General features: G+C 43.4%; 1 protein-coding gene across 2 annotated transcripts in view; it reads left to right on the forward strand.

The window, feature by feature from the left end:
• The first annotated feature begins 4,544 nt into the window (after window positions 1–4,544).
• Window positions 4,545–12,952, forward strand: part of inpp5a (inositol polyphosphate-5-phosphatase A) — a 219,558-nt gene continuing 211,150 nt past the window's right edge. For both annotated transcript variants that reach the window (XM_083657988.1, XM_083657989.1), the window contains exon 1: window positions 4,545–5,078. In XM_083657988.1, coding sequence (XP_083514114.1) covers window positions 5,001–5,078 — 78 coding nt within the window. In that variant the 5' untranslated portion in view covers window positions 4,545–5,000. The remainder of the gene's footprint in view (window positions 5,079–12,952) is intronic.

Raw genomic sequence — 12,952 nt, forward strand, 5'->3', positions numbered from 1 at the left:
CTCTTACTTGAGTAATTTTAATAATAGATAGCCTATTCTACTTGAGTACTTTTAAATGTACATGAGTCAGTTCAGATTTCTGTTTTGCACACCGCATGAAAACAGCACGGTAGCATGGGGACTGCTCGCCAACACGTCCAGAATCACTTTGACAGCCAGTTTAATTTAGGCAGACCTGGCCAAAAACGTTTTGTCCGTCGTAAAAGTGGACTAAAGGAATAGTTCACCCAAAAATTTAAATTCTGAAAATGGATCTCACCCTGCACCCTCGTGCCAGTGTGGTACACAGGTTACATTTTCTAGTCCATATATCAGACAGGGAGGTTGTCAATGCCAACACACCTTCATAGCAACTGCAGTCATGGGGACCTTTAGAATTCCAAAAACAGAAAACAGCCAAATAAAACAATCACACTGTGAATAGAACAACCTATACTTCATTATTTGTTGCAAATCAATCAGCTGTAGTTAAGATTTGCACTCAATTATGGTGTACATATACAGTATACAGTATCCAATGACCTATCCACTTGGGAACAGGGTGGACAACAGCTGTAGTTGACTCCTGTACAACAGATGCAACCTCTCTGGGACTGAAGCAGAAGAATGGGGTCATACTCGACTGCAGCTGTTGTTCAGTAGGTCCTCCTGTATACCTGCTCTGACCCGGTGACCTCGAACTAGAGCTTTTGACTTGAGTGGTCTATTTATGGCCTGCACAGCCTCCCCAAAACCACCAGGGGAGATCGCCGCATCATGCTGCGTGAAAACCACCTCTGCATTGAATTGACACATCGTGACGCGTGAATGACGCAGTAAAGCACATGTTTTTCTCCTCCAGATGTTTGTGTTTTCAAATGCTAAAAGTGACAGAAAGCAACGGCACTGATAAAGTTGAGGATGACCTTGTGGAGTTTTCTCCAAGAGGTCAAATGTAATTATTTGGCATCCCTCTGTTTAGCATGTAAATTGTGATGAGAAGAAAAGACGCAGCGTGAACTTATTGAACGTCTTCAGGGTGAGGCTCTAGCCCGTGCTCATCCTATAAACACATAGCTGGAGGAGAAAGGGGACTTGATAGCAGGAAAACGCCAAAATAACAATAACAGTATAACCTCATATCTAATGCAGGGAGCAGCTGTTTGACAAATGGACTTAGGGGTTAAACTTTGGTTGGAAATGGTTGGTAATTTCTTTTTGTTGCTGGCTTCGGTTGGTAATCATCCATCACACGAATGCGTACACACACAAATAATAGATATGTGTGTTTGGAAATATGAAAACGCTCAGCGGTTTGTTTGTGTTTAAAACTGAAAGGCTTATTGGAAATGATGAAATCTCACCAGACAGCAACACACTGTTTGATAAAAGGACCTTGTGACGTTAAGGAAAATGAAGCAGTTGTGTTTTTTGGTGCTCTGCCCTCGTCTTCTGAAATAACTTTTGAGAATATTAATGGACTTTGGCTATAAATAACCCCCCCCCTTTGTGTCACTATATACACATACCTCTGAGTGCAAAGCAAATTTGATCCCTGCTTATTGAAGTTGCACAGGCGCACCCGCCTAAGCTAACGCTGGATGAGCAATATCTTGGCAACAAAGTTATGAAAGAAAGGGGAAGGAAAGCGGTGTGTGGAAAAGAGCAAAACAATAGCGGGCATTATGTAGAGCGGGCAGCCATGGCCAAATCTGGACACATACTCACTCTTTCTTTATATGTGTCTGTTTTTCCAAGAGCTTCCTGACAAAAGGCAGGTGGTGGCACAACATCATCCATATTTCAGAAGCTGAATATGACATTTCATATCAAAGAGCAAGTGGTCATATTTGGCCACGGGTGTCCAGGTGAGGCCAGTTGGCCACTATTACGTTAAGCCCCTTAAATTTTGATGGTGGCATCTGAGAATACTGGAAACGCGAATTCTGCATGAATCTATGATGAGTGCACAAGTTCCATCTGACGCCTTGGCATTCATATTGTCTCTCATATTTCTCTCATAGGGATGGTGTTTTTAATGCCATCAACAAATTCTATGAAAATAACTAAATCAACAATGCGTTTGTTGCTCTCCTCCCGTTACTTTCTGACTTCCCATGTAACATTTTTAGCCTTCAACCCTGGAGTCATTGGCTGGAATTGTAACTAAAAACCTTGAAATACACACAAAGCTCACAAAGACAGAATTCAATTTAGAAAATTGTTTCCTTAAAAAGCCCAGGCTCTTGTAGTTCAAATTCAAATGGGAACAAATTATATTTTATACTAGTTTCATGAGACAAACTTATTAAATTGTTTGAGGATTATTATTTTTATTTTTTTTAAATACAATGGAGTTCTGGCTGTATTGGGCATCGGCTACATGGATGAGACTTGTTGGAAAAACAAAAGTCATTGCTGATATTGTTATTTTCCTAGGATTTGTTGATGTAAGCGATGCATAAAAAAACAACAACACCAGTCTTATTCTTAAAGCAGTGGTCCTCAACACCAAGTACCACCTCAGAAGTTACCACCATACGAAAGCATGCGAGGGAAGAAGCCCCACGTACCACAGGTGGTACCTGTACCACCAGTGGAACCACTGCTAATTTTCTTTTACAATGTTAATTGTGCTATTTTTCAACATGCATATGCCATAAGTATCCTAGTAGCCTACTACCATATTGTATCACCCTCAATCCCTCCCAAAAATCAACTATCATTTACTAGCCTTCCGCAGGTTAATTTCACATTCACTTTATTAAAAAAATCCACTTTTCAAACCTTGAAAACACCACTTTAAAATTCAAGTGTTTTCAAAGATTTCCAGCACCCGTAGGAACCCTGTGCACATAAGAGGGGATTTAGAAGTGGGTATACTTAATGCCGACTGAAAAATAAGTAGGTACCTGCACTACACCACTGCCTATAGGCGAAACAACTGTTTAGGGAAAACTGCTTTTAATGCTGGCACACTAAACATGTATCGTGTTACTTTGTTGATATTACATTTGGCAATGATAGCAATGCTGTTGGACTTTAAAATGAGTCTATATGGTTTGGCAGAGGCATATTTTGAGTTCTGGTATTCGGGCTGACCTGCATGGCGACCCTGAGTAGCAGGGTGAACGGGCACTGCAGTCAGTCCAATTCACAGACAAGTAGGCTGGGCATTGAAACCACTTCAAGATTGTATTGTTGTGGGTGTATCTGGAAACCTTCTGTAACAGGTATTAACCTACACATTTCATTCATTGATGAAACGTCCATTACTGGATGACGTGTTACCTGTCAACAGTTCAACTAGTTTTACGTTTTTTTTTAACAGACTTCTGGGTTGCAATATTTGTATGCAACCCATGTCATCCATCAACACATAGGTCTCATTGAAATGCATGGGATATGACCTTTTATTGATGGATCACAAATGTGAATGACCTGAGGGGTTTCTTTCAGATTTAGATTTTTTTTTTCTATCAGGTTACCTAAACAAAATACATACATACTTTTAAAACAGCTGTGACATTATTAGTCAATGGCTTCTTTGAGGTTATAGTGATAAAACTGATGGAGCAACGAGAGGGGGGCCCAAATTCAAATTCGAAAGACAGCAAGACAGCCAATCAAACTGCAGCACTAGCACCAGGTGACCAGCAGGTGACTCCGAGTGACTTTTGTCATGCTGGTGGTGTGCATCGGCTGTGATGGTGCATGCACAACACAGCAACACTAGTCGTTTGAAGTCGGGCTTGGCCATTCTGTGTATTGGATGCATCTGTCATCACCTTCCAAAGAATGCTGGGATGTCGCCTGTTGGTCGCTTGGTGATGCCACTTGATTGGCTGTCTTCCTGCATTTCCTCTTGAATTGGTCGATTTCAAATTGGCCCCTCCTCTCGTCGCTGTCTTCCGCTGCCAGGTACCCCAGCATGCTTTGCAAGGCGGTGAGCGACCAGCAGGCAGGCAACACCAGACACGAAGAAATTAGCTGCAGTGTGTGTAGGGGGTGTGACGAGATTGGCGACAGAGGAGAGTGGTGACAGCGGGGCCAAACGGAAGGACAGCAAGGACAGCCAATCAAGCTGCAAGCAAGCGTTGCCATTTGAAGAGTGAACAAACTTTTTAAAATTAATTAATTATTTAAAAAGGGACAATCCCATTGGCCAAGGGCCAGCGTGCACTCCTTAACCCGGGTTGAAGTAGCAGAACTACCTCCCCTTCATATGCGTATGCCATGCCATTTTTGTGTAGGATAGGGGGAATCGATAGGGGGAATCGAACCCGGGTCTCACGGTGCTTCTCACACCAAAGTCGAACACGCTAACCAGTCGGCCAAGGAGACAATCCCGCACGTGAACGAGCATACCTGCGTCCCGATACATGGTCCGATAATGGACCCCGCGTGACGTAAGAAAGCGAGCGATGTGTGTGTGTGTGTACTAGGCTATATACGGTGCGCTGGCCCTTTAAGAGAGCCCAGTGTTTCCATTGGCACGGTGACGTCAGGACAGCGCAGGAGGACTCCAGCCTATCCTCTCTCCAAAGCAGTCAAGGCAAAGAGGCAATGGTCCTGGCAGAGTCCTGCTGCTGGCGGAGGGAGGGAGACTTTTACACCGCAAAAAGCCAGGAGGGAAACACTCGTCGCTGAAGATGAACCAGAGCCCTCCTCCTCAAGCAGCACTCGCCGTGGATTTAAAACGGAAAACTTCTACGACGATGGCTCTGAACGTGAAAAAGTAGCAGCACCGCACGCGCCAACCGTCAACGGAGCTTCTTCTTCTGCAAAGCAGCAGCAACTCCTCTAGTAGATGATCTGCACGCGCCACCACTGCTGCTAACATGCTCCTCCAGCCGAGCCGCCGTCTCAACCCCGCCGGCTGCAGTCGCAAATGTTCAGCGTTTTAAACCAGCTTCGTGAAGAAACTCTCGCCGGCTTCTGTTTGGTTTCCCCCCCGTGTTCTTGCATTCAAAGCCCCGCTATACAACAGTCCCCCCCCGACCCACCTGCGCGAGAGCACTATGGCAGGCAAGCTGACAGCAGCACAAGGCACAGGAATACTGCTGGTGACAGCCAACGTGGGATCCCTGTTTGAGGACGTGAGTTATACTGTGTTGTTGATAAACGTCTTCTGCTGTGTTGATAAATGTCTTCTGACAGTGTTTTCTCTCCTCCACAAGATGCCTCTCTCTCTCGCTGTGTTGTCCGTGTCGATGTGCTCATATACCATGTTCACGTTGTTGGGTCTCAGCTGGTCACGACTCGTGTGTGTGTGTGTGTGTGTGTGTGTGTGTGTGTGTGTGTGTGTGTGTACGGTACGGTAGTGTCAAGTCGCATACAGAAGATCCAAGCACCTTATAACGTTACTGTTGTGTTGTGTTGTGTCACGCATGATCACATAGCATGGGCCTCCTCAGTCATAAACCAGTATTGTCCCACCTCCTCTGCTCGATCGATGCAAGTATCGATCACTCAGTACGAATCTGTTCTTGTAGTGTCACACACACAGCCAATATGGTTATTTCCGATTTGATCAAACTCAGTATGCCCGCCTTTTTTAGTCTGACATTTTTTCCAGAGCTAAACTAGCACTCGTGTATGAGACTCAAAAGCATATTACAGTGTATATGTTTTTGCTGATGTTGGTGGTGGTGAGGACCACCCACAGAAGGTCATGCTTTACCCCGTTTGCCCCTTCACTATACTGCATCCTTCACTGGAGATCATGATTGATAAGAAAGGCGCAGTTCTTCTTATGACTTCTGTCAAGTTTTTACAACATGCAGTGCTGGTGTTTCCTCATCTCCTTACAGTAAAGTGCTGCCTTCCAGTCTCTTATGAACGTGTATTTTGCTATAATATATATAGGGAGTTGAATGAATGGGGGGCCCATGATAATGCTGAACTGTTATCTTGGTTATGCTTCTCTAGATCAGAGGTTCTCAAATGTTTTTCAGCCAAGGACCCCCTTACAAGATAGAAAATATACCGGGGACTCCCCTCATTCTGATTTGTGATTTTGGGCTAAGCTTAATTGTTTCCACTGTTAACATGCTTGACTTTTAAATTGATAGGTTTGTTAGATTAGAATGTAATCCATGAACCATTTTACATTTAAAGCACACTATTTCCGTTGAACTATGAAGCTTTTGCAACAACAAAAAAGTTTTTATTTTTATTTTGCTGAAAACTTTTCGCGGACCCCCTCGCAAAGTGCCACGGACCCCTGGGGGTCCCCCAGTGAGAAGCACTGCTCTAGATACACCAGCAGGCAGCCATCCTCTTTCGTGCATCATTACACGGAGAGAGAGAGAGAGAAAAAGCATCTTTTGAAAAACGCATCCTAAAGGAAACCGCACGCTGGCTAGTCTGAAGAAAGTGAAACTATGTTAGGTGTATCAGGCCTCTGACTTAAGGTGTGTCTGTCTGTCGAGGCTGTACTAGTGTTGAAGGATATACACAGCAGTGATCAGACTTTTCCTTGTTGTCGCTATTAGGTGACGACAAGTCTGCCTGTTATGATTTAAACACTCAAAAAAGTCTAAACACTTTGTGTCACTTATTCAGTGTTGTTATGTCAATAGAGACAGAGTGTCTCCCCCCTTTGTTCTGTCTCTTCCTTCCACTGTGTGAGCTGCTGCTCCCCAAACACCAGTGAGAGGAGAGGAGAGCGTTCGTTCTCCTGGCTGGAGTCAAAAGCCTATAAATAGCCTGCATGTCACAGCTGCTGAGCTTTGGGTGTCTCTGTCGTGGATTATTTCTCCAGCAGACTTCTGACGAAGCGGAGCCGAAATGCACATTGTAGCGTATAGGCTTTTACGAGTGGGTGTGCCCCGCGCTCGTATGGTCATCACTCAGTGTGCTGCTGACCCCACCACCCCAGATGATGCATTAATGGAGTTGAATGAAGTCTTTGTAGACTGCTCTTACTGCTGTTTTGTCCACAATTAGGTCTGTTGTAGGAGATCACAAGATCCTGTCTGGTGGCTGCGTATCTACTGTAGAGTCTGGCTAAATATACTAATATTATTGCTTTTTCTGAGCGTTCCTTTGCCCCTGGTGCAACTCAAATGACATGGCTGTGCAAACTGTAGTGTTTACAGCTATGGCAAAATGTAAACAAACCCTTCACAGGCTTCACGTCTATATAAATGTTTAGCTGTAAGGTAATTGTATTATGTCAGGTTCTAAAAGAAAACCAGTAGTGGGGGTGTTTGAACAAGGAAAATGTTGTACCACAGTTTCCCTGAAAGAGTGGAGGTGTAGTAGCAGCAGGGGAGGCTAGGTTAAGTAGGTTTTGAAGACTAACAAATAGATGAACAGGGTGCAAAGCATTGTGAGCACATGTCGATGACCGATCTGATCAGTAGCGTGACGATCAGCTGATATTGGCTGTGTGTGTGTGGTGGTCATAGGCCAGCGTGCCCCTGGGTCTGGCAGCTCGAACCCTCAGGTGTTCTTCTGCCGAAATGACACCCACACTGCCTCGTGTGGGTGTCAGAGAGAACCACACAGGCATGATGAGTTCAAGAGTTCACTTCAATCCTCCAATACAGTTCTAATAAAAAACACCAGTATAAGAGAAAAGTCCAAGTCTGATGCAACAACCATTACATGTAGCAACAACGCACTAAAACAAAGGAACTCTACCAACCAAGTATTTTTGTTTTCAATGGTTTTGTATTGTACTTTTTTGTTGTCTTGTCTTGTCTTGTCTTGTCTTACAGGCACATGTTGATGTCGTGGTCAATTGCCTTGGGCTTGAAGGTCTTGTTTAAATAACTTCTCCTTAAATAAATTAACGTTGTTGTTTTGAAGAGGCCAACTAATGGACAAGCAAACGGAGCAAAAAGGCTAAATAGCCCCCAGCTGGAGGGGTTAGTTTAGCCAACACGTTTAGCTAGCCAGTCTTAAGTCTAGACAAATACACACGTAAGCATGTGATGCTTTCACAACAGGGTTTTTCCCAGCTCAGAATGAGGCGGAGGTGGTCCTAGAGCCCGACCCATATGGGATCTTTGGGACCGATAGAGACACTGCGTAATGCGTCATCATTCAGAAACCACGCCCAAGACGGGGGAAAACAGAAAGCCGCCCTCCAATCCTGGTGTTCTCCTATGTCACGTGCATGGTTGCGTGTTGCACACAAAGATCGTATAGAAGATGAACACTCCAACTTACTTCCTTGACAGCTAAATCCACATTTCTTCTCGCCAATTCTCAATGGCTTCCTTGTTTTGCTCGGGAGTACAAAAAACTTTAATTGGCGATTTTTTACATTTGTTGTGTGCGCAGCCCACCACCTAACAGCTTTTAGCTATGTTTAATTCAAGGAAAATGATGCTGGTGAATGGGAGTGAACGGACCGATTTCCCCTGTGATGGGCGTGGCCTATTTCTTGCAGTGTCTCTATACTGATTTTAGTGGGGAAAAATTCACCGCTTACCAATAGGCATCCGATGATATAGTGATTTTTTTTTAAGTTGGAGTTTTCTACGTTGATTGTGCACCAATTTGACTATGCGAATGTACTCAGAAGGCTGCTTTTTTAAACAAATAATTTTCTTAAATAATATTTAACGTTAACTTGTCAACACATCGCCGCAATTACAAATGACAGAAATCCACAGAGTGCAATGCTTGTTAGAAGTGTTTTCCACCTGTCAGTTTTGTCTTCTTTTTTTCAAAATATTTTTTCCCAGATTTTTTGTATGCCATTTTTACCCCCCATTAGTGCTCATTTAATTTTTTTTAAGTTTTGTCAAGAGCTGGAGGAGGTGGCTTGAAATTTGAGGGAGGTGGCCACCTCCAAATTGTCTATGCAGGAAAAACCCTGCACAAACAGTAAATAACGACAACACTTGCATGCAGAGTGTGAGGTAGGGCTGCACAATATATCGTTTCAGCATCGTCATCGCAATGTGCACATGTGCAATAGTCACATCGCAGAGCGTGCAATGTCAAGTAAGGTAAATTAACTGATAACATACAGTAATGCACGCCCTCTCTGTGACGTTCTAAGCTCTTTTCCTACTAACTATAGTACTTTTACTCACTTAGGATCCTGCAACTCACCCTGGCTGCGGCTAAAAACACACTCACTTCCTACTACGTCAACCATGCACGTTACCCACTAGGCCATCTTCTTAAACAGGCATGGCTTGATAGACCTATTTAAGACTTTTGGTGAAAATTCCTGTTTTCTTTCATATCGCAATATATATCGCAGAATAAAAAAATATTGCAATGTCAGTTTTTTCCAATATCGTGCAGCCCTAGTGTGAGGACAGTGTTTGCTTTGTCATCATCACTAGATGCACAGAGGATCAACATAACACAACACATGTCAGTTGGTCATGACATTGAAAGTGCTGCAGCCATGCTAAGACTATAAAGCTAGACAGAGCCGTTGTTGTAAGACTCTACTCTACCCTGTGGTCAGATGCCCCAGCATGCCTTTTTGTAACAGTAGCATGTATTCTTATGGGTCATGCTATTTGTCTCCCTTTAAGTTCATCTGATTAGCGTCTGGCTCCAACAGGCAAACATTTCTTATTTGATCGTCTAAAGGCAAAGACAAACATGTATCCTGAAACTCGAGACACTTTCAAATGTTGATCGTCGGTCTAATTATGATGGCAAACACTGTTGTCTCCAGTCCTCAAAATATGTCTCATGTGTCATACTTGATATGACCTGTCAAGTCTGTCAGTCGGTGGTTCCGCAAAAATGGCCCCACCCTTTGGGCGTCACAGTTTTTGCCCTATGAGGATGAAATTTGGCGTGGAGGTTGTGTGTGTGTTGTGTGTGTTGTGTGTGTTGTGTGTGTTGTGTCTGTGTGCGTGCCTGCCCGCGGGCGTGTATGAGGGGGGTCATTTTGTGCACGTGGTCGCAGCTATTGCGCATTTGCCCTTGTTTAAAATCGGACATGCTTATTTTGTATTCATTCAGCCTTAAGCCTGGCCAGCTAGAATTGTTAAGTAAACTCACCTCTCCAGCTGGAGGCTATTTTGTCCCCCCTCCTCCATTTGCTTAATTTGCTTTTCCACAAGTTAGACTGTTCAAAACAATGTTTAATTTATTCCAGGATAAGTTTGATGAAACAGTCCACCAGGCTCAAGACAAGTGACCATCATAATGTCGCCTACCTGTCAGATTCATCTGACAAGGACAGAGTATATTCTCCTTTTCTCTGCTTCTGTAAAACATTTAGAGTTTGGTGTTATTTCCATTCCATTCCATAATATCCATTAAGCACAGTCAGTCACTAATATGTTTTATAGCAATTAGTCTGCTCCCACCATCACAACCTTTTTACAACCTCATGCCAATCTGTGGGCATGTTTACACCCGGCATGTTTGGAGCCGTTTATTGTAACTGTGTTCACCTTTTAGTTTTGGTTTGTTTGCGCATTATGAGAACAATGCCATTTGAACTCACTGGCACCAAAACAACCGTTACCGCACCGACACGCCTGAAAATGCATCTTGGTCCTCTGCCAAGAGAACTGTGGTGTGCTTTGAGTGAGAACATAATCCATCAACCAATAACCAGGCAGCTCCAGCAAACGTTGGAGATAAAAACGGTTTTTATCTCCAACACAAACCACCCATTTATGGGTAGATGACTGATGATGGTCATATTTGTCTATTTCTTCATATGGTCTGTAAACTGGTTATGAATGCAGGAGATGCTAAATTACAGCAAAATAGCAGCACAGACTAGTCCATCATGCTTGGTTGAAGTTGCAGTGGCTGGAACTCCTCCCACCACCACCAACATCTCTCACCTGATGATGACACAGGTCACCAAAAACTCTGTCTCATAAACAAGCTACTTGTTGTGAGTCATGTGACTTTTGTTTGGCTCACATGGTGAAGTTGTGAGTCATGTGACTTTTGTTTGGCTCACATGGTGAAGTTGTGAGTCATGTGACTTTTGTTTGGCTCACATGGTGAAGTTGAACCGAAATGAACCAAACCCCAAAATGCAACAAAGTCAACTCTCCCATTCTGGTGGTTAGGAGCAAAGACAACACAGAGCAGGTGTTATCCTGGTGCTCTGTGTAATCTGTTTGACTATGGTGGTGCTGGTAACACACTGCTGCTCACTAACAATGGCAGAGAAAGAGCAGCTTATCAAGACTCTGAGAGATCTTTCAAGTCAAAAGCTCACAGGAATTCAGCCAAATTAGGACAATCTGACAAGGCATATGTTAACTCACTAACTAGCTTAAAACTCCACTGAGGATGTGCTTGTGAGCTTATGAGTTGATTAGGGATGTAACGATAACCGGTTTTTAATGATAACCGTGATAAAATTCCTTACGATAACCGTACCGTTTCAAATTTTCATTATCATTAAAACCGTGGTACCGTGATTACCGTGTTACCATGATTACAGTGCTTTGAAAAACGTGGTAAATCAGAATCACTTTTACGTTGTAAAATGATTTCAGTGAGTTTCTCAGAACTTTTTGAACATTTTCAGCAATTTTTTTTATGAATACCGTGATAATACGATAACTGTGATAATTTTGGTCACGATAATCGTAATGTGGCATTTTCATACCGTTACATCTCTAGAGTTGATATTGTCCATGATACCTTTTGAAGGCTCTCTGGAGTGCACATCTATTCATTTATACTATTCTCATGACACTACCTGCATTCTTCTCCAGTGTAGATCATTGCAATAAACACTGGTTATATTGGCTGTGGTTTTAATTGGATTGTAACCACTCGGCTTTTGATTACAAACACGTTTTTTTCCCCCAACCCAAGATGGCTGTGCATGTCATGATGATGCAATGGAATCCTATGTATAGATGGAAACGATATGAACATTTCATATCACGATTCTAGTGACCAAAATGATCACGGTGATTTCATCATTCATCATCATCATCATCATCATTTCACCAAGTTTGATATTGAAAACTCAGACCCAAAAAGTATTGATACACTGATATACTGAAATCATTTCTCCAAGGCTGCGCGTTTGCATCTGGGAGACGGTTGCCAAGTTTTGTTGATGATGGACAGTATTTACCATGTTTTTCAAAGCATTGTAATCATGGTACCACGGTTTTAATGATGATGAAAATTTGAAACGGTGCGGTTATCGTAAGGAATTTTATCACGTTATCATTAAAACCGGTTATCGTTACATCCCTAATTGCAATAAACACTGGTCATTGGCTGTGGTTTTAATTGGATTGCACCCACTCGGCTTTTGATTACAGACACGTTTTTTCCCCCCAAACCAAGATGGCCGCATGTCATCATGATGACGCAATGGAATCCTATGTATATATAGCCCCCTCACGGGTTGGCTACCTAAAACCGGCACCCTGTCTCTCTGCCGACCTACCTTCCATCCTATCCGTCTCTCTCTCTCGTCCTCTGTCCTCCTCTGTCTCGTCCCCTGACAGCTCATTAGCTCAGCCTATCACAGCCTGTCACGTCCCCTGACAGCTCATTAGCTCAGCCTATCACAGCCTGTCTCGTTACAAATGGATCCGGACCCCAGCGAGCCGGCATATTTACACTACTAAAGATAGAAGCAGGAGCAGGGAAAAAATACCCCTCCACCCGTGTCCTCCAAACCTGGTCGCTATGCACGCGTACAGTACACTGCTCCTGATATCCTCCTGTCCTCAATGTCTCGATTAGCTCGAATACGCAGCCAGGAGCATGGTGGTGGTAATGGAGACGTGCATGTGAGGATGTTATCGCACACAGCCATCATAGAAGAGCTTGGAAACCTTATATTTAGGCCTCAGTCACATGGCTGATGTGAGTGAATTCCCTAAGTGAATAACATCATTGAGTAGCTTGTGGTGTGTATATTTATTTATAGTGAGGGCAGCAGTAGTAGTGTAGTGTTGGTTTATGCTGTCATGTTCTTGTTGTCTGAACAAATTTAGATTTATGAAGATGGAGAGTGTGTGTGTGTGTGTGTGTGTGTGTG

Source organism: Poromitra crassiceps (assembly GCF_964638095.1).
Source record: "Poromitra crassiceps genome assembly, chromosome: 22".
NCBI lineage: Eukaryota > Metazoa > Chordata > Actinopteri > Beryciformes > Melamphaidae > Poromitra > Poromitra crassiceps.